Source organism: Fukomys damarensis, unplaced genomic scaffold, assembly GCF_012274545.1.
Source record: "Fukomys damarensis isolate Sample0158 unplaced genomic scaffold, DMR_v1.0_HiC HiC_scaffold_7, whole genome shotgun sequence".
NCBI lineage: Eukaryota > Metazoa > Chordata > Mammalia > Rodentia > Bathyergidae > Fukomys > Fukomys damarensis.
In genome coordinates, this window is record NW_022900919.1 from 19,108,142 (window position 1) to 19,130,691 (window position 22,550).

The 22,550-nt window shown below is 43.3% G+C and overlaps 2 protein-coding genes across 2 annotated transcripts in view; one reads left to right on the forward strand and one right to left on the reverse strand.

Moving 5' to 3' along the window:
- Positions 1–12,059, reverse strand: part of Rhcg (Rh family C glycoprotein) — a 47,285-nt gene extending 35,226 nt beyond the window's left edge. Inside the window, exon 1 of the mRNA XM_010621063.2 lies at positions 11,704–12,059. Coding sequence (XP_010619365.1) covers positions 11,704–11,728 — 25 coding nt within the window. The 5' untranslated portion in view covers positions 11,729–12,059. The remainder of the gene's footprint in view (positions 1–11,703) is intronic.
- Positions 12,060–12,384: 325 nt separating this feature from the next.
- The window catches only part of Ticrr (TOPBP1 interacting checkpoint and replication regulator), a 45,423-nt gene continuing 35,257 nt past the window's right edge, over positions 12,385–22,550 (forward strand). The window contains 5 exon segments of the mRNA XM_010621064.2: positions 12,385–12,833; positions 12,835–13,222; positions 16,341–16,620; positions 17,843–18,081; positions 19,103–19,337. Of these exon segments, the coding sequence (XP_010619366.1) occupies positions 12,586–12,833; positions 12,835–13,222; positions 16,341–16,620; positions 17,843–18,081; positions 19,103–19,337 (1,390 nt within the window). The 5' untranslated portion in view covers positions 12,385–12,585.

Here is a 22,550-nt window from a genome sequence, read left to right on the forward strand (position 1 = left end):
GAGAGGCTTAATTTTCAAATTGCATGGAGATGATTCCGGCAAAAGCCTCATGGTCATAGCATCATGGTAGATACACAGGCAAGAGGGATCACATGGCAAGACAGGAAGTCAGATGAAAATGTGCTAATTCTTTGTGGGATTTTTTTTTGGGTGGGGTACCAGGGATTGAACTCAGGACTTTGCACTTATGAGGCAGCCACAGAGCCACTGAGCTAAATCCCTGGCCCTAAGGATTTCTTTGTGGGAAATTGTTTTTGTTGTTGTTGTTGTTGTTTTAACATGCTAATTCTTAAGGATATGTGTTGGGGAAGCACATATCCCTTTGGATGGCATATCAAAAACAATGGTGGATGGTTTGGTTTGAAAAATCATAAACAACATATTATAAACATAGTATAACATTGTAGTGGGGGCCATGATTAAATGCCTACCCAATATCTATTCTCCTTACTACAAAAGCCAAATTGTTTTCTTTAAAGTGACAATGCAACTAGCTTAAACGCCTTCTCAGACTTCCTTGCAGCTAGGTGCAGCCATATGACAGTTCTTCCATACAAGGATTAAACAAAAATGGACTGGAAATTTCTAGGGCAGGTTTTGCTTTCCTATACAGTTGCAACCACTACGTCATCCTTAGATGTTTTTTTCCCTACTGGGGATTAAACCCATGGCCTTTGCACTAAACTACATTCCCAGCCTTTATTTTTAAATTTTGACATAGGGTCTTGCTTCGAGCCAAACTTCTGCCTTCTTGAGAAGGCAGATACAGACATGAGGTTGAATTAGTTGCTTTGTGACCATACAGGGAGTAACGCCAAATATTAGTACACTGCAGTGGCGAAACAGGAGCCTGCAACATCAGAACATCATGAAAATGCTACTCCTACTCTGGACCATCTTCCACCAAACTTCTTATTATGCGATAAAATGAACTCCAAATGGTAACACCACTGCAGATGTTTAGTTATGTGAACTTGGGTGTTGTCATAAATCTGGTTCAGATCTCATCTTATACATCTTTGTCAACACTTCATTTGTGAAATATTCATTGGGTTCCAAGTGAAATTCTAAGATAAAACTCATAGGCTGGTCAGCATCTGGGAACTTCACTTTCATGTCCTTCAAATGCTTCAGAATAGGTTCATGTTCCTGAACCATATCACTGAGCAAGTCAACATTTTTAAAAGCAGTCAACCAAAATTCTTCCATGGGTTCATAAATTGCATTAATGATCTCAAATTACTTACCAAATAGAGGTTGATAGAGAACAGTATACTTCCATTCAGAATCCTAACTTCCTCATAGAATTTGGCACATTTAACTTGGAGGGTTTTTTGTCTGTCTGTCTGTCTGTTTTTGCAGTATCGGGGATCAAACTCAGGATCTTGAGTTTTTGAGGCAGGCATGGCGCCACTGAGCTAAATCTCCGGCACTATTCACTCTTCTTTTAACTACCCTGGGCACAGTTTCAATGTTGGTGTGTCCACCAGACCGTCAAACCTTTCTCTAAGGGCTCCAAGAATCTGAGGATTTTGCATCATCTGAACAGTCAGCTAACACACTTTTTGTTTTTCACCAGTTTCTTCTTCTACTTCTTCAACATCATCCAAATCTTGATCAAGTTCAGAGTGTTCTTTGTTGTCAATGCCTGCCATGTTGCAAAAACTGCAAATATCAGCAGCTAGTTCAAGGAGTCAGGTGGCAGGGCTGGAACTGCGCAGGGAGTGACTTAGGGCCACTGCAGTGGCAGGAGGAGGAGGCAGCACAGCTAGTATATTGTGCTAAAAAAGGCTTTTTCCTCTTCTTTTTCTTTCTTCTTCTTTTTTTTAATGGTACTAGGATTAAACCTAGGGCTTTTGCATTGAGCTATATATTCCCAGACGTTTTTATTTTTTGAGGCAGCGTCTTGGTAAATTAGTTGCCTACACTGGGCTCAAACTTAGATCCTCCTGCCTCAGCTTTTCAGAGTGTTGAGATTTCATACATGTATTTTCACATCACCATGCCTGGTTCATTTTTTCTCTCTCTCTTTCCTCTCCAGTATAATTTGGAATTTTTATTAATATGTAATGTTACCCATAATATAATTTTTAAATTAAAAAAATTAAATTAAGCTCCTTGTGGTGACCCATACCTCTAATCTCAGCATTCTGGGAGGCTGAGGAAGGAAAAATGATTGCAAGTTTGAGCCTAGCCTGGGCAACTTAGCAATTTAACAAGACCCTGTCTCAAAATAAAAAATGAAAAAGAGCTGGGAATGTAGCTCAGTGGTAAAACATTGGCCTCTGAGGCTCTAGATGTAGTTTCCAGTACCAAAAACAAACAAACAAACAAAACAAAACCAACCCACCAACAAACATCAAAATTCAAATGTTGGGATAATCTCATTTTGATGCCATTTCTGGTGAGAGAGGCCTCTAACAAAATTATTATGATGATAGCTTTGCTTTGTGTGAAATTTACTTTTCTATGTTTATGTCCAAGACAGACCTTCTTAAAGGATTCTGTCCACACAGAGCTGGAGATGGAGAGGGGACTTGGAGACACAGCCAGGGCCTTACAGGGGAATAATCAGTCCCCCAAAGCCAGGAGTCTGTTCCAGACCAGGCAGGGCCTGGAGCCTGTCTGAGCCTCTCTCTTCCTAGCAGCGCCTTTCCTGCGTGTCCTCTGCCAGGTTTCACAGGATCCCCCAGGGCCCCAGCATCAGCAGTCTCTATGTTAGCCTGTTTCTCTCACCTGATCCTGGACATCCCGGGTGCTATTTCTTTTCAGATACATGTTTTGCAAATATTTTCTCCCAGTCTATAGCTTGCTTATTCATCTTCCTAACAGTGTTTGCATGAACAATTGTTAAAAATGTCTAATTTAACTCTTTTCACTTATGGTAATGGCTCTTAAGAAACCTTTTCCTTTCTGGAGCCACAAAGACATTCCTGTCTGTTCTCCAGCTTTGTTGTGCTCACATCTGTATTTATATCTATGGCTTGTCTTGAAAGACATTTTGTGTGGTGTGAGGTAGGAGTTGAGGTTATTTTTGACTCCCAGTTATTCCGGCCTTCTTTATTGAAAAGATTTTGGAGGCCGAGAGTGGGGTTCAGTGGTAAAGCTTTTACCTCGCCACAGAGGTCTGGGGTTCCAGTGGCCTCAGACATGGTCGTGCCCAGGGAGCACTGCTGGGTGGGAGGAAGAGTAGCGCCTCAGATCTCCAGCCAGCGGGGTGTACCCCACTAAAGCCTCCATAGCACCTCTAACTACAGTCCCACCCCTCCCCCACAGGGACCATTCAATCAGCAACCTCCCTAACCTTTCTGAGCTATAAAAATGGGGATTTAGCAGAATTTTCAGAAGAAATTTTGGAAAAGCACAATGCCAGGCACTCAGAAAGTGTTCAATAAGCATTATTTCCCTTTTCACGTTCTTCTCCGTAACAGCTTTGGGCATAATAAACTGCAGGGTCCCCGAAGGAACCACTGTTGTCTTTTCATGCCTGGAAATACTGTCCCAATGGGTGGCTTCACCCAGAGGATCCTGGGTAACACTGGAGTACTAAGATCCTCGGCAGAATGAATGCTTGGGCAAGTGGCTGCTATACAGAAAAAGCAGTATCCTCAGAAGACCTGTCCCTTCTTGAGACCTGCCAAAGACATATTCTTTGTGTCTTTGCCAATTAAACTTTTCAGACCTGAGGTCTCAAGACTCCCTGCCCAACTGGAGCTGAAGTTGTTTGCGTATCTCAACTGTTTTTTTAAAGCAGGAGGAGCTGGGAGTGGTGATGCACGCCTGTAATACCAGCACTCAGGAGGCAGGAGGATTGTGAGTTTGGGCTTCAAGGGAAGATCCAGGCCAGCCTGGACTAGAGGGTGAGACCCTGCTTGGGGGGAACAAAAAACGGGGAAGGAGGAGAAGGAAAAGGAGGAGGAGGAGGAGGAGAAGGAGGAGGGATTAGGGGGAGGAGGAGGGGATTTTCATCCTAGTCACCCTCAGGCAGAAACCAGCCTCAGCGTGAGGGGAGTATTTTCACAGAGCCAGACTCCATCCTAACCAAGTTCACAATCTTTGAGGGTGGAGCCAGCTGTGGGTATTTATTTTTAAGGCCCCAGGAGCTTCTAATACATAACCAGGGCTAAGAGCTTCTGGTCTAATCCAACCTCCTCATTGTGGAGATAAAAACACACATGCAGACCACATGCTCAGAGGGCCCTTGGTTGGGTGAATGTTCTGATGTTGCCACCACGAAATTCTTAATTTTTAAACAAGGGGCCCCGCGGTTTTACTTTGCACAAGGCCCTGCAGGTTACACAGCTGATCCCGGCCCATCACAACACTCTCAAAGGCAGAGTGGATTCTCACCCCATTAAAGAAAGGTGGGGAATACACTCGGGGCTCAGAAAGGTGCCGGAAGTGAGGAGAGAGAGTGAGGTACAGTTTGCCCAGCTGGCCCATGACCTCTGCCTGGCCTTCCACTGCCCACGGAGCCGAGATGTCCACTCCATAGGGTCAGGAGGGAGGCCAGGCCTCTTCCTACCTGTGAGAAGTCCTCTGAGCCTCAGTTTCCTCATCTGTAAAAGGGAGGAAATGATGCCTGTCTGAAAGAATTACTTTGAGGAGTACCAGCACCAACATTGCCCCACTAGGTGCTGGAAATGGGTGACTTCTCTCTTTTTTTCCCCCTTTTGGGCAAAGAGGGAAGTGCTTTTTTCGAAACTAATGAGATCCAGGTGCAGCGCACCAGTCAACACCTTTTTCTCCCGGGGTGGGTGGGCTCTACTTCTGCAAATTCCCAGGCTTCCCCTTTTCTCATGCAAACTAAGGACGGGTGGATCTGGGAACTGCTTCGTACTGCAGTGGATAGGAGTCCGCAGTGGAGCCTTGCTGCTGCTGCCCTCTGGTGGTAATCTGTGGAATCTGCTAAATGTCTAACTAAATGATCAAACATTTTAAATTCAATTTAAAAAGTAATTTCGAGTATGTATTTTTCTAGGCAGGAAGTACACAAAGACAAATAAAACATAGCTCCTACACTCTAAGGACTCACAGTTTAGGAGGTGAGGCAAACTTTTAAGGGGTTTGCTTGAGTATAGTCCAATGTGTTAAATTATAACAAAAACAATGGCTCCCCTAGCTCCGGTCCAGAAAAATAGGGTAGACTAATATACGCCTATTCTTCCCATTAAGTAAAGCTAAACCCCCAGGATATTACATAGATACAGACAGAAGACGACTCTGACAAGATGAGGGACACAGATTGGCCGGGGCCTTGGACTCTAGACTAGAGTGACAGACCTTCGGTGAGCTGGCAGGTTTTGTTTCTGCCTCATATTTCCTGGTTGGATCCTAGAGAACCTGAAAGGCTAACATACTGGTAAACACAGACCCCCAAAACGTCCCAGGAAACATCTCTCCCCATTCAATCCAGCCAAACTCGACGGGAAAAACTGCGGGAGAGCTGAGCGGAAGCCTAGACTTCTAGGCGCAGTGCTGTCTCCGCTGGCGTGGCGCAGGAAAGGCTAAGACCCGCGCCTCCATCGGGGCATGAGGACCCCACCCTGCAATGTCACAGGAGGCCACTAGAGGAGCGTGGACACGCACACCCGTCGGAAGGCAAGAAGACCCAGGGGGCAGCCAGGACTTCGCCACCACTCTCCTCCTCCTCCTCCTGGGTTTTAACAGCGGAGGCTGGGGCTTTCTCCACTCCTCACCAGGGATGTTCCCGCACTACCCACCGTATCAGCGGAGGCCACACAAGCCTGGGCGGACACGGCACAATATTCTAAGTGCTGAAAGAAAAGAACCGGCAACCCAGACAATCTTTATCCAGTGGGAATATCCTTCAGGAAGTAAGGGAAAGTGAAGATCTTCTCAGGTGAGATAAAACTAAGAGAATCCTCTGCCGGAGAAGTACACTAAAAGGAGAGCCGAAAGTTGTTGAAACGGAAAAGTGATTTTTTTAAGGGAAAAGAGATGATAAAAAGAAAGAATCTTAGAAATTAGGAAAGCATAAGCAGCAATGGAAAGAGTAGAAATATGGGTAAGTTCAATCAGTTATCCTTTTAGAGTTTTCTAAATTATGTTTGATGGTTGAAGCAAAAAATTTTAACATTTTCTAATGTTCAATATTTGTAAAGGAAATATTTGAGACATGTATGTTCTAAGTGTGGAGGGTAAAGGGACTTAAAGGGAGGTAAGCTTTCTATACTACATTACACTTCACCAGTGGACAGATGTTATCTGTATATAATACAAAACAGAGAAAATACTAAAATTTTCATACAGTATCCTCCTGTCTTCTGCCACCTCATTTTCATTACAGAGAATTCTGAACACACAGAAATAGGCAGTGGACCCCCATGCTCACATCACCCTCTGTGAACTCATTGCCAAACATGTCCTGACCATACCACCTTCCACATCCTTTTGAAAAAAAATCAACCTCCTTACTCTTGAAACTTGTTTTTCACTGGATTTCCGGTCATAAAATTCCCCTAATGTTTTATTCTAGTTCATTTTTGCTACTATAACAAAATATCATAAGCTGAATAGCTTATAAACAACAGAAATATATATTCTTGAAGCTGGAAGTCCAAGATCAAGGCTCCAGCAGATTTGGTGTCTGGGGAGGACCTACTTTCTGATCAGGGATAGCTCCTTCTTTTGTTTTTCTTTTGTACCTCGGATGGAACTCAGGACCTTGCACTTGCAAGGCAGGAGGTGGCACCACTGAGCTAAGTCCCCAGCCTTAACTGTGACAAGCTCTTTTTTTTTTGGTACCAAGAATCGAATTCAGGTCCTTGCACTTTTGAGGAAAGGTGTTGGCACCACTGAGCTACATCCCCGGCCCTAGGGATGGCTCCTGCTACCTAGGTCTCCACCTGGTGGATGGGGCAAATGAGCCTGTTTTTATGAGCCCCTCACCTTGGTCCTATTGTATAGGGGGACTAATCACATTCACAAGGGCTCTGTCCTCATGGTCTGATCATTTCCCTGAAGGCCCCACCTCCTAATCATCACAACGGTGATTAGCTTTCACCATGAGTTCGAGGGAGACACCAACATTTGGATGATAGTACCCTCCTATACAAGTGGACACTTTGCTGTCCCTCTTTCTCTTCCCAGCCTCTCAATGCTGAAACACATTGATAAGCTCACTCAGGGAGTCAATGACAGCTAGGTATAGGTCATTTTCAAAATGAGGCAGGAGATCAGGGCATGGCAAGAAGGCTGGACAATAGGGTGTGACCTGTCACTCACAGAAAACTGTCAAGTCATGGACAGGACGCACACAGACCAACTTCTGAAGGTCTGGATCTGATGTCCAGAGAAGATATAAAAGGCAGCAACCATTGACTTTCGGGTCACTGCTGTCCTCCTGCTCTTGCTGTGGCCCATCCTGTGTATAGGACATATCTGCACCTTTCTTCTTCTTGTACTTCACTTCTTTATCTTCTTCTGCTTTAAATAAATGTTACGTTTTCAAGCTTAGTAAGTGTCTCAGCCAACTCTTTGGACAGGACAGAAATAGCGTGAAACCCCTGGATACCACATCATCCCGCATCGAAATGGCCTTTCTGCCTCAATTTCTCGCCATTTATCTAGCTGCGTACCTGACGTGTCCACTTGGGAGTCCAACAGGCCCCTCAAACCTAACCTTAACTAGAACCTTTGATATTCTGCAGCCTCTTCTTCCTCAAAGGCTCCTTGCTGAGTCTTCTATACATTTTATTCAACTTTCAGGCCCTAAGCCTAGTTATCATTCTACCTTGAAATATAGCTGCAAATTTTATTGGCTTCACATTCAAAACAGATTCAGAATTCAATCACGACCCACCATCTCTACCATTTGCCACTATGCTAAAGCCACCAGTGGTCTCCACATTCATTAGATGTTTATGATTATAAGGCTGTATTTTATTTTATTTTTTAAGACTGTATGTTATATAACTCAAAATACATAGAAATTAAGCCTGTAGTTCCTATGTGTATGTAGAAATTGGCAAATTATTGGCAGAAAATTTTCCGTTAATACTTATAGGTATTATAAAACTAAAAACAAAAACATAAATTTATCACATAAAAAGGAAATAAGTAATTTTAAATGTCTAATTGTTGTATCTTCATACTTTTTTTTTTTTTTTTTGAGACAAGTTCTTGTGGTGTAGTAGGCTGGCCTTAATTCAAGACAATCCTCCTGCCTCAGCCTCCTGAGTGCTGGGATTACAGATATGACGCACCTTGCCCAGCCCTCATACTATCACCTTAACTATTATCTTAAGGCACAGCATACACTTCGAGTAGGGTTTGTGTTTAATGATAACAAAAACATTCATATTTCATTGGCTCTTTTTGTTTTTGTTTTGCAGTGCCGGGGACTGAATACAGGGCTCTGCATGCTACACAAGGGCTCTACTACAAGCTACATCCCCAGTTCCAGATCCACACTTCAAATAGCCCTTTGGCCAATTCCAATTTTATTTGGGCAATTTGGTGTGAGATTTGATCAAATTGTTTTTTGTTGTTGTTGGTGGTGTTTTTTTTTTGAGAAAGATTCTCACTGTGTAGTTCAGACTGCCCTGGAAGTCACTGTGTAGCCCAGGCTGGTCTCGAACTCAAAGCGAACCTCCTGCCTCAGCCTCCCGCCTCAGCCTCCCGAGTGCTGAGATTACAGGCATGCGCCACCATGCTCAGCTACTGATCAAATTGGTTTTTTTGTTTTTTTTAAAAAATCTCAAAATGTGGCTGACAAAAGGAAAAGAATATCAGGCCCATCGTGTTCATGTGGTTTGCTTGTGATTGTATTATTGATATCAATAATATAATTTAAAAAAATAAAATTTCAATATGTAGTTTTTCAATAGAAATCTTATAAAGCTACTGGCCCATATTTTTGTTTGTTTTGCTTTGTTTTTTGGTACCAGGGATTGAACTCGGGTCCTTGTGCTTGAGAGGCAGGCAGTGGAACCACTGAGCTAAATCCCCAGCCCTTGGCCCATTTTTTGAGTTATTTTAGTTAAAACTCAATCAGATAATCCCCAAATCCATTTAATTAGGTACATGAAAAATGAAATATGTCACAAAACACTGATATCCAAAGAATGAATCATTAGATTAAAAAATAAGAGAAATGCAAGTCCTAATATTTTCTTCACATACCCCTTGACTTGCTCTAGATACTGATACTCTCTGGTGTGTTAGCCCCTGAGTTTGTTTTTGTTTTGTTTTGGTACCAGGGATTGAACTCGGGACCTTTCATTTATGAAGCAGGCAGTGGAACCACTAAGCTAAATCCCAGCCCTTGTTTTGTTTCTTGAGACAAGGTCTCACTATGTGTTCAGGCTGGCTGTGAACTCGTGGTGATCTTCCTGCCTCAGCTTCCTGAGTGCTGGGATTACAGGCATGTGCCACCATGCTTGGCCTTGACTTTGCAAAGTAGACTCAGTTGCTCTGCAGGGTCTCACTACTTCCATTTTTGCCCTATATGTTCCACGTAATAGCAGGGTGTTCTTCTCACGATACAAATTTTATCAAATTCCTCCCTTCCTCAAAACCTCCCATAGGCTTCCTATCCTTATCAATAAACTCAGGAAGCCTCCAGAGCCCGATGTGTCCCTGCCTCCTGGCCTTTTCTCCCACCCCAAGCCTGCTCACTACCACCCAGATCCATAGCCCCACCAGCTGCCTTCTATTCCTCAAAACTTCTGTGTTCCTTCCATCTAGGTCTTTCAAAGGTGCCCCAAACATTTTTCTTAATATGCCCTCCCTGCCACCCCTGAACCATTAAACTTCTGCTTACCCCTAAAATCTCAATTTAAATGTCCCTGTTTTATAATGGTTGTTCCTTATCTCTTAACATTAAAACAAAGACCTTAACCAGCTTAGCCAGTGTAACCTCTCATTAAATGCTCCACTTTTTCCTCAAAATTATTTTCAAACATTATTATATTATATTAATCTGCATCATGACTTGTCTAATATCCAGGCCCCTGTCAGACTGTAAATTCCATGACGGTAGGAATAATGCCTGGTGCGTAGAGAATACTATTGGGAGAGTGAGTGACTAACTGGCACAAGGTATGATAGTGTCTTAGTTACTTTCTCATTGCTGGGACAAAATACCCAACACTCACAAGTTAAGGAGGAAAGGTTTACTTTAGCGCATAATTTGGAGAAGTTTCAGCCCATAGTCAGCTGGCTCCAAGGCAGGGCATAGGAGAGGGGCGTGGCAGAGGTGAAACAGTGCATGGCAGGGCAGACAGCAGCAAGCAGCAAGCTCCTTTTCCCTTCTAGTCCATTCAAGCTACAAGCACATTTGCTGGTGCTACTCACACCTAAGGTGGGGATTCCCTCTCCAGTAACTGTATCACCCACAACTATGCCAGATCACAGCTATACCAGTGGTCTTAGTTATTGTGGGACCCTAAAAATCGGGCCCAAATCCCAAGACCCCCCACTTAGCCTAATTAACTCTATTTTGAACTGAAAAGCCATCTGCTGTCAGGGCCAAACTTCAAATTAACTCAGGCAGTAAAAATTTGCTCAGTTTGCTTAATTTACTTAGTTGCGATAAGAACACAGTCAGGCGGATGGGAGGAAGGTCATTCCAACCTAAAGGAGAAAGAACAGGAGGCTCTATAGAGATAAGAAGAGTACACTGCATCCTTGAGCATACTAACCCCTTTTTGAACCGACCCACTTCCCACTTTTGCAAGAGCCCCAGCAACATCCAACAGATTTAGAAAATGAGAAAAGAAGCCAATAGAATAGAGAGAACTTCAAGCCACCCAAACCCTAAAAAAATAGGCTACTTTAATGGGTCAGGACTTCCAGTTTGACACTGGGAGTCCAGGCTGGAGCTTGCAATAAACTCCTTGTGTATTTACATCAGAAGAGTTTCCTGGTGGTGGTCTTGGGGATTTCACGACTTGGGCACAACAGTTATCACACACCCTTAATCCATATTCACACACCCTAGATCCAGCCAGCTCCAAAAAGCCCCATCTATGAGCGTATTAGATGTTGGGCAGACATCTAGACACAAGCCATAGTAAACAGATTCGATTATGTTGCTCTTCACATACACACAAAAAGGATATGTTAAAGTCCTATTCCCAAATATTTATAAACGTGATCTTACTTGGAAAAAGTCTTACAGAAAGTCAAATTACAATGAAGTTATTAAGATAGGCCCTAAACTAGTGACTGGTGTCCTTATGAAAAGGGGAAATTTGGGGCAGGGGATTCAGCTCAGTGGTTCTGGTGCCTGCCTCGCAAGTGCAAGAGCCCGAGTTCGATCCACGGTACCAGAAATAAGAAGAAAAGGGGAAATTTGGACACAGAAAGAGACCTAGAGGGAGGACAATGTGAAGACACAGGAAGACCACCAAGATGGCCATCAAACATCAGAAGCTAGAAGAGGCAAGGGAGTGGGGAGGGGGAATGCTCAAACCTTGTTTTGGACTCTTAGGCTTCAGAACTGTGAGCATAAATTTCTGTTTCTGGTCATCTGTTATGTCAAGAAGCTCTAAGAAAAACTTCTACAAAAGGGAAAATCAATAAGCATGGGGCAGTAATTGTTGGCTGAAAGAGCAATATAATGGAGGTTGTAGAGAGCAGGAAGGAGTCAAACTGCTCAATACGCATCACTCTATTATGTGGGAGAGTGGCTCAGTCTCCCAAAACACAGCTCGGGTAACCAACCCTGCTTCTTACCTCCCATCTTCTTTCCAGATACCATATTCCATTCATCCTAGATTTCGTAGATCCAGAAGCACATTTTCATATCTCAGATCAACCTGAATCTCCGGCCAGGAGAGGAAGGAAAGCGGATGACTTGGCTGGTGTTTCCAATTTTTCTCAAATTAAATACAACTTTTATTTGTATGCATACATATGTGCATACATCTTGCAAAGGATGTGTATACCTCTTTTCCCTGGCTCTCTGGTTACTTTTTTCAGATAAACTACAAGTTACTGCGGCAAAAGGAGTGATATTTTAATTTTTAATAATTCTTTAAAATTTACAGAAAATTAAAGCTTTCGCCATTGGATTCCACTCCAGAGAAGCCTAGGGTGTTGCTTAAAACCGGTTTGATTCAAACTATCTATCTAAAAATTCTCTCCTGACAGTTTTCAAAAATCTTAGTAATAACATCCCGGACTCTCAGGCGGGGCGCACCCGCGCCGGCGTACAGGAGCTCAAACGCTGGCCTCCAGCTCCAGAGAAACCTTCTTGACACGCCCCAAACCCACCTCTTTAAAATTTAAAACGAAGGCGCGGACCAACGAATGTTCGGTTTTTCCCGGAACCCAGCGTCCCGCCCACAGTAACGCCCTCGACCAATCAAGCAGGGAATTTCTCCTCCGCCCTGCTAATCAGCGTCAAAAATGAAAGCGTCACGTAATTTACGTAGGATAAATAGCCAATGAGAGCTGACACTGGGAACTAGCTCCGCCAATAGCACCAACTCTCGGAGTGCGCGGGAGACTTTCGACCAGGGAAGAAGTCAATGGCGTTCGTTCCCTGAGGAGAAGGTCTGTAGAAGAGGGGCGCTCTCTGCGGCTGCAGCCCGGAGGGGCGGCGGCGAGGCCGACATGGCCTGTTGTCACAAAGTGATGCTGCTTCTCGACACGGCGGGTGGCGCCGTTCTCCAGAGCCCGGTCCGGAGGGCCGCCCTGCGCCTCCTCACCTACCTGGGCTGCCGGTTCGGCCTGACTCGGGTCCACTGGGCCTTCAAGTTCTTTGACTCCCAGGGCGCGCGGGGTCGGCCCTTCCGCACGTCCGACTTCCGCGAGCTGGGCACGCTCTCCTGGGACGAATTCGAGGAGGAGCTGGAGGCCCGGACTGCCGGGTCCGGCGCCCCGGGCCAGCCACATGCACAGCGCCCTGATGGAGACGCTGCTAGACTACCAGTGGGACCGGCCCGAGATCACGTCGCCCACGAAGCCGATCCTGCGGAGCAGCGGCCGGAGACTCCTGGATGCCGAAAGCGAGACTAAGGAGGCCGAGGCCGCGCTCGGGGGCCTGGTGAACGCGGTCTTTCTCCTAGCGCCCTGTCCGCGCTCGCAAAGGGAGCTGATACAGTTCGTGTCCGGGTGCGAGGCCCAGGCCCAGCACCTGCCTCCCACCCCCAAGCAGGTGATGGAGAAGTTGTTGCCCAGGAGAGTCCAGGAGGTCATGGTCGCCCGAAAAATCACCTTCTACTGGGTGGACACCACCGAGCGGTCCAAGGTAAGGCGACAGTGATCGCGGGTGTAGTGCTTGGGGCGCGCTTCGCAGACCAGCCAGACCCAGAAAATAACGAACGTGGATGGCCACGTGTCCCCTAGAAGGAAAGTCCGGCGATCACAAATTCGGACAGTTTCCAAAGTACATGGGTAGGGCCTGTGTCCCACGAAGTGAAGCGCTTTCCCAGACTTTATTCTCCACCCTAGGACACAGATGCCAGCTTGTGGGAGCCGAACCTAGCTGTTCGCCAGGTCTTGACTGCTTGTTTTGTCTTAACTTAATGCTATTCAGTCTTCCTGGACCACCAGTGCTCACCCTTCTAAGCCAGCCCAAGCTTCACTCAGCCTTGAAGGGCTCTGAATTTCTAGGCTTTTTTTCTTTCACATGACGGTTCTCTTTTATATTCCAACTGTGCACATCTGTCACTTTCCATCTAAAAAACCCTTGAAGACTGCACGTTTGTATCCCTCACAGATGTGTGTTGAACATTGTGGATTTCCATAAATATTTGCTGACCAAATGAATAAGTGCTTACAGACTTAAAAGTCTTAAATGGTTAATAGGGCTTTGTTGAGGCAGTGAAGTCCCCTGCTTTTGTTAAGCACTGTAAGTGTATTTTTAATCTCATTATTTTCCTCATGTGTTGTTATTCAGTTAACAAACACTCATTAATGAGCCACCGCCTTGAGTACGATACACCCTACCCTGTTTTAGCTGTTAGGAAGATAGTGGTGGAAATGGAGTTTACCCTCTAACGTGGAAGATGTAGTAAACAGATAAGGCTAACAGGTGAAACAAATGAGCAGGTAAGTGATGGGATTTCCAACCCTGCTCTGAAGAAAATAAAGCTGGGTGAGGGCATGGGGGAGAGGTGTGGGGGTAGGGCCAGGGGGATGTGGTACTCATAGAGAGGGGGTGGTAGAGAAAGCCTTTTTGAGCAGAGAATTGAGTGGTGAAATGAAGTAGGAGGAATGTGAAGATTTGGAAAACATTCTCATAGAGAAGAGTAGGTGTGAGGATGTGAGCTAGAAATGAGCTTAGTTTGTTTCAGAAACAACAAGGCTAGGAGTGCTGAGCCCTGGTGAGCAATGGCAAAAGCAGCAGAAATCAGAAAGCACAGGAGGCCAACTTGTCTGGTCAGGGTTGTAAGCGTGGCCTGTATTCTGATCAGTGAGAAAGCCTTGGCCGATGGTTCAACCAGGTGAAAGATGTGATTTCACCTATTGGAAATACATTGTTACTAAACCAGGAGTGGGTTAAATTGCAGGATTTCCAATGGGAGATCAACAGGTACTTTTAAAACAAATAATGATAAAATGTGTCAAGATTTCCTGTGTACATTCATATTCCAACCTCCCACAAAGGCTTGCAAATGGAAGATAAGGCATCAGTGCTTTGTCAAAGAAAAGGGCAAAATGTTTATGAGGGTGGTAAACAACAATGGCTGAGAAAAATGGAATTGTAAAAATTAAAATTAGTTAAAACAGCATATCAAGTGTTAGACACACATTAGTGCTTGATTTGAGGTAGTTGATATAAAATCAGATTAAACATTTCATTCTGGATTTGTATTATACCAAATAGTGGCTAGAAATGAGACTTAGCAGATGGCACGCTGGGGGCTGGTTTATCATTACTTGGGGCTTATCGTCCAGTGGACATTTGCAAATCCTTAAATTTTACATGCCTTTACCCTTTTACAGTCTACAAATGAAAAGTGTAACCATGTTCTGTGCTGTTTTAAAATCATGGGCATGTATTGCTTTTTAATCAAAAGTTAATATCCTTTTAAACTCTTACTAAAGATGTACTTTTCATTTGAGAAGCAGATTTTTTTTTTCCTGGCTGGTCCTCTGGCTGATTCAATTTCAACAATTATTTTGTATCCATTTTGCAGGGTGGAAAAAAAACAATCAGGATCTGTGGCCTCTGAATTAATTTGTCTTTCTCCTCGCAAGGGAACCACATCTGTGGTAACAGCAAATACTAGTTGGTTAATCGATTATGGCATTTCTCAAATTGCTCTGCATAACTGAAGTGGAAGTTTCTCATTTCTGTTGTGTTCTAATACTTTCTTTTCTGTTTATTGTATTTTTAAAAATATTTATTTATTTATTTATTTATGGTGTCGGGTTTGAACTCAGGACCTGAGTTTGGGGAGCAGACGTAGCAGCACCACTGAGCTAAATCCCAGCCCTTTTTGTTTGTTTTTAAATGCTGATCATAAACTAAATTAATCCATAAAAGGGTCCATCAATTTTTCCAGGCTGTGAAGAAGATCTTGGATTCTTGGACTGGTCTGTCATTGCCTTGCTGAATCTGTGGGCAGGTTTCCTGGAGAACTGCCTAGGAGACCTTGACTATACCACATTCCTCCCCTAGCAGTTCATAGTTATAGTAGTCTAGGGTGAGGCCTTCCATCCCTGTAGTCTTGTCCTGTTAAATTGGGGTGCTGGGTGGAGGAAATAGAAGCTAATCTGTTATGAATGCCTTTATAGATATGCTAAAGAGTTATTTTATCCTGGAAGTGGGGTAAGTTTTCAGAGAAGTATTGTGCTCAGATGTGTGATTTGGAAGAATACTAGAATAAAGAAGGAAGGGCTAGAGACAGGGCACTGCCTTTCTTAGGCTAAATGAGAATTCAAGAAGAGATGACCAGGTTTTCAGTTAAAGAGAGAAGACTTGTTTGATGCCTCAGACCTATGAGTGGAGTGGACAAGGCCGAGTGACAGGCACACTCTAGCCGAGATGCCCCTGCCTCTTTCCATGACACCTGCTCATCCTTATATCTTGTAAGGCAGAATTATTCTTATTAATTTGTAAAAGTTGTAGCCCTTCTGGCTCTAATATTTTACACCTCATGATTTTTACCCACTTCTTTTCCTTGACAGAAAATACAAATGAAGTCTATTTTCTCGAGTGCTTTCTTGAAGGCATATTATGTAGTAATCATGTCCTTCGGCTATACAGTAATAGAGGCTGGCCATGTTTGTGTTTGGTCTGACAAATATATTAATTATGTAATTTGATCTTTTAACATTGATATCAGCTTTACTTCCCTCAGCTTCATTCATGAGTGCCTAGTCTACACTAATCTGAGCCTCTGTCATTTTTATTTTAGTTGTGGGAGTCCCCAGACCATGTTGGGTACTGGACAATTTGTGAACTGCTCCACCAAGGAGGAGGCACTGTCTTGCCACCTGAAACTTTCACCTGGGGTGTTACTAAAGCTAGGGAGACAATGCTTGGCAGAGAAGGAAAGATGTCAAGTGAACCTCCCCTCTCTCCATGGATTTCAGCTCTGCCAACCGATGCCACCTTAAACTGTTTGCTCTACAATTCTGCTGTGTATGAAGCCTCATTTCCACGGGTGGAAGGAACATTATTTCTCCCAGTGAAAGGTAAGCAAATAAGGGCCTTGGGTTTAGCTCAGTGGTGCCACACCTGCCTTGCAAGCACAAGGTCCTGAGTTCAATCCCCGGTACCCAAACAAACAAAGGTCAACAAATAATATTTTTGAGGTTTTAAAATCTTAGGTACATTTGCTTCTTCAAGGCAGGTCCATGCTTTTAACTTTTTTAGATTTTTCACAGCCTAGGCACTCAAGTGCTTGTAATTGAAAGAATCTAAAATTGTATAAGCGCCGGGCATGGTGGCGCATGCCTGTAATCCCAGCACTTGGGAGGCTGAGGCAGGAGGATTGCTGTGAGTTTGAGACCAGCCTGGGCTACATAGTAAGTTCCAAGTCATTCTCAACTACACAGTGAGACCCTGTCTCAAAAAGCAAAACAAACAAAGAAACAAACAAAATTGTATAAGCAAAATCAGAGCTACCCCGAGAAAGGATTGAGTTCTAGTACAGTACAGTTACCAGGTCATTTGTGAAGAAAAGAACATGGGAATGATTTTTTAAAAGAGTTTCTTGGCTGTTCCCAAAGAAACTAATATTGTCAGATACCCGAGTATATCAGTTTAGTTTTACTACGATTTGGAAGAGATTGATAAATTGAAAACTTAGAGTCAGTGATTAGCTGAGAGAAGAAATAAATAAGTCTACAAAATCCCAAATTGATGCTGGCAAAAGCCAGCATGTTGGAATCTTCATAGATTTCTTTCACCATGCAATTTTCTATATGGTTAGTCTTGTCTCTGAATACATTATATGTTCACAGGGAAATAATACTGTGTAGAGTTTAATCTGTTGTTTGCTGTGTGGAATTTAGAGGAACTTTTGAGTACTTTTGTTTTAAACAAGTTCATCATTCAGTCTTTAGAATTTAACCTTCTCCTAAGACATAGTTCATGGGTTTAAGAAGTGTGTCTAGAGCATTTGCCTATAGGGCAAGAGCCTCTGGATTCCATCCCAGCACTGAAAAAAAATCAATCAACTGCATATTTCTAAGTTATAATTGAGAAATTCTGGCATCACATCTTGGCCATGTAGTTCCATTTGGTTATAGTTTTTTCTATAGAGCTCTAACTATAGAAGTAAGCTTTGAAATTGGAACTAAGTGCAATTCTAGTCGCTAAACTGAAATCTGATGTTTTTATTATTAAATCTTTCTAGTAATGATTTTTCTTTTTTTAGAATTTTTAATATTCTATTTGTTTTTTTTTCCACAGGCAAAGAAATTCAAGAAACATGGGCAGTTACTCTAGAGCCCTTGGCGATGCATCAGAGACATTTTCAGAACCCAGTCAGAATTTTTCTAAAAGGCTCAGTGGCCCAGTGGTCTCACCCGATGAGTGACACTTTAGGCACAGACAGCTGGATGCTGCAAAGTCCAGAGGAGAGCAGATTAACTCAAGGGCTGTTATTTCAGCAACTGGCGAGCAGTCTGATTGCTGAAGAGTTGCATCTGGTAGGTGTCCTCCACATGCTGTGTGGTTCTTGTCTCGTAGTACCCTGCCAATTTGTGATGAGTATGTTTATAAAATGCCAAGGATTGCCCCCATAACAGCCTGGGGAAATGGATGATCTTTTTGGGACTGATGGTGTAGCATCATGATGATGATGTCATTAGTGAAGAAACCATTTATAAAATTGCAGGTACCTTGAATCCAATTAAGTTCTTAGATTCACATAGGAGAGAAGGTGGTCAACCAAATGGTTGTATTAGGGTGTGAAGTGATGAGCAATTTATTGTTTTTTAAATGTTCTGTTATGTATTGATTACTTTTTATGAGTGTTTAAGAAAAAGCTACCATGCTGTGAAATGAGATGTAATAATGTCACAATAGTTAAAACTTAGAAATGTCTTCTGAAAAGGACAATGCATGTAACTAGACTTGATTTAAAAGTGATGGTTATTTACAAACTAGGAGAAAACTCTCTTACTTTGCTTTGCCTCCATAATCTCCGGCAGCACCTATATTCTGGATCCTGTGGTGGAACAGCCCAGAAAAAGACAGGGTGGTCACCGACAGGGTGCTGTTGTAAGAACCAGGTGCTCTGGTGTGGCGCTTAATCCAGTCAGGCAGTCTGGATTAGGTGTCAGCCCTGCTACCCACTGGATGTTCTGGAGAAGCCTGAAGAGGTAGTGTTGTCTTATGCTTAAGTGCATGAATTTTGAAGTCAGCTGTGCCTAGCATCAGGTGATCTTACATAGGTTACTTCTTCCTCAACCTCCCTCCATCCTTCACAGAGTAAGGAGAATCTTTCTACCTCAGAGTGGTTGTGAGGATTCAGTGAGCAAGCACATCAGTGGTTAGTAAATATTCCTGGCAATGTTAGGTTTTTTAAATTTATAAATCAAAACTTTAGGATTACATGACTGGTAAATTCTCTTCTACCCCTAATAGCCAGTTATTATTCTTTTACTAAGCTATGTTCTTTAGGTGTATTGACAACAATATTCCCAGCTAATTAGAACTTCTTTGTAGGTTGCCAGTGTGGACCCAGGTGAAGGGTGGCCTCCTATCACTGGAGTCCTTTCCCCACTCTCTGCCAGTGCTATGATTCTCACTGTGTTCCACGCCAAGGAGGCTGAATTCCAAGGACATTTTCTCCAAACAGTTGTGGCTGGAGGCCCCCAAGACACAGCGTCTCTTTTCTCAGATGTTATGGATGGTGTACTGAATCAGATTCATCATTTATTTGAAGATGCTGCTGCTTCTGGTAAGCTGCTGAGCCAGTAACTAACAAACAGTCTGGAGTGGTTTGCAGTCTTTTTCAGTATCAAAACTTTTTGCACTATGCAGTCAGAACTCAAGTACATAAGATTGACGAAGCAAGCTCAGTACTTCAGGCAGTTTGAAATATTATTTAGAGAAATTGTGAAGTACTTCTGAGGAGGCCGAAGGGTCTGTGAAGCCAGTTTGAAATCAAAGTCATAAGGTGAATCCTGGCTCTTATTATATTTAACGGACTGTATGGAAAATTATAATTATTCTATTTTGAAACTTGTCAAATTATTACTAATTTGATACACAATTACATTAAGTAGATTTAAATAAAATCAACTTGATATTTTTTCCATTCACTCATTTACTGAACAGATTACCAAGTGCCTGCTTTCGAGGCAGGGAGGCAGGTGCTGTGCTGCTGAGCTACATCCTGGCCCATTCAGGCATTCTTCTAAACACTGGGAGAAAATACATCAGAGAAAAAAATGCACAAAGGCCTGTGTTCTCTTGGAGCTCACCATCTAGCCAGGAGAGATAAGATAATAAGCTAAATAAGGAAATCATATTATTTATTTGAAAGACACATGCTGTAATAAAACAGCTGGCAGGAAGGAATAGAGAGTGTTGGCGTAGTCAGAGAAGACCTGTACTACAAAGGCTGGGGCACGAGTTGGGAGGAGTTGCCGATCGAGGCAGCAGCGGGTGGCAAGGCTCAGAGAGGGGCATGTGTCTGGTGTGTTAGTGGGACAGCAAGCAAGCCCATGGCTGAGGTGGAAGAAGCCAAGAGGAGGGTGGTAGCCGGACAGAGAGCCAGCAGAAGGCCATATTGTATAAGGCCTTACAGAACAATTAAAAGACTTGGGCTTTTACTGGAAGTAAGAGAGGAAGCCTTTAGGGGCTTCCCCCAGAAACACAATCTGATTTATGTCTTAATAGCATTACATGGCTGCTGTGTTGAGAATTGGCCAAAGAGAGGCAAGAATAGCAGAGACCATCAGAGATACCTGATAATTCAGCCAGGAGAGGTTGGTAACAATGCAGATAACAGAAGTAGTTGGAGTTTTTGTATGTATTTTAAAGGAAAAGCTAACAGAATGTGCTGGTGGATCACATGTGTGGTGTGAAATTTAGGAACACTGAAAATAACTACAGAGTTTGGGCCTAACCAGTGGAAAGCATTTAGCTTTTATGATGAGGAAAGCTGCAAGAGAGTCAGGTAACTGGGCTGGTGAGGATTAGGAGTTTGGGACAGTATCTGAGTTGGGCATCAGAATATAGTCTGCACTTGGAGTCAGATAGGCATGTGTGGAATTGAGCAGGTCTGGACTGCAGATCATGATGAGTCAGCGGTGATATTTGAAGTCATGAAATAGGTTAATACAATCACGAAAATAAGTGTAGTTGAAGAGAAGGGAACCAAGTCTAAACCCTGGTGTTCTGTGACAGAACAGTCTGGAGATGAGGAAACAGCAAAAGACACACAAAAAGGGGCAGGCATGAGGTGAAGGAAAAGCCCAGAATGTGATGTGCTGGAAGCCTGGTGAAGAAAGGACATCTGGGTTGGGTCATTTGCTTCCTTGATGGGTCAAGGAGGATGAAGGCTGGGAGCTGGCGTTTGACAGAGTGATGCAGAGGTTGCTGATGATCTTGATACTCTGTGTTGGTGAAGTAATGAGGGTAGTAACACGAGTAGGGAGCAGCTTCAAGAGAGAATGAGATGAAGCAATGAAAACAGCAAGTGTGACAATATTTGGGAGTTGCTTTGTGGTGAAAGAGGTTAATGCAGTGGCCAGAGAGAAGTGCAGTGACGGTTTTTGGTTTTGCTTTTAGCAGTAGTAGCATATCTGTATGCTGATGTACTAAGGCAAAAACTGTTTCGGGAGAGGAAGAAGATTGTTGGTAAGACATCTCGGAGAAGGTACAATTAGAGAGGTTGGTCCTGGGAACATGCAGTTAGGATAACTGGTGGGGATGCAGAACTATTTGCGGGGGCTGCTTGGATGTGAGTGGATGTGATGTGAGTTTGTGGGGTTCTCTTGATTCTGTCACTGAGCTAGGAAGCAGTCACTGGCTGACAGTAAAGGTTTAAGGGAGTGTTGGTGCTTGAAGAGGGAGAAGAGTGTGATCGGGAGACAGGAAACGAGCAAGGTTGCCTCTATTGTCACAAATGTAAAATGAGGTCCCTCACAAGAGAGCTTGTTTCCCTTTAGCCATCGTGACCTGCTGGGGACAGTTACAGAGCAGGCTGAGCACTGGAGTAGCTAGGGTTGGGGTTTTGCCAAGTGAGGACAGTGCACCTAGAGGGAAGTGGGTTCCAAAGTAGGAGCAGAAAGAGATTATGTTGTTTGTCCATGGAATCAGGCAGGGTAAGGAGGGAAGTGAGGACAACAGAAGCCGGAAAAGGTTGAAGGATCTGTGAATTATAGGGATTGAAGGATTGTGGGAGTAATGTACCTACTAGGATATTTATTTCTGTGTTTATTCTCATAGACCTTACTGCCATTGTGTTTTTTTGTTTCTAATTTTTTTTCCCCCAGTACCGGGGATTGAACTCAGGACCTTGTGCTTGTTAGGCAGGTGCGGTGCCGCTGAGATAAATCCCTGGCCCTGAATTTTGTAAATGTGACATAGCAAATGGAATTACAGACATTTATGCTATAACATGATGTGCAGTTTCTTTATTTAAAAAAAATAATTCTGCAAAGTCTTATTCTAAAAATAATAGCTTTGAGAAAACTAGCGTTGGGACAGACTTCTCGAAATCTTCAGTAGCGAATTAACAGCAATCCTAATGAATAGTCTAGTTCAATTAAAAAGACCCAATAAATTCATAATATGTAAACTCCATAATATATGTGCTTTGTCCTTTGAAAAGAAAGGTGAAGATAATGTGTGGGAGGGAATGAGAGAAAGGTTTGAGGTTTTGGTAGTATGGGGACATGGGACAGTGACAAAGATAGAGAACTACATAGCAAGCACTTTCTAGAAAGAGCAATGGCCAAACAGACAAGATGAGTGTGGGTTGAAGGGTATGGTAGGTACCCTGTTTCTCTGACTTCATGTATTTTGTTTAGTTCACTTCAAATTCAGCTACTTTGGGCTGGGGATTTAGCTCAGAGCTTCTGGAGCCTGCCTCGTAAGCACTAGGGCCCGAGTTCGATCCTCAGTACCAAAAAAAAAAAAAAAAAAAAAAAAAAAAAAAAAA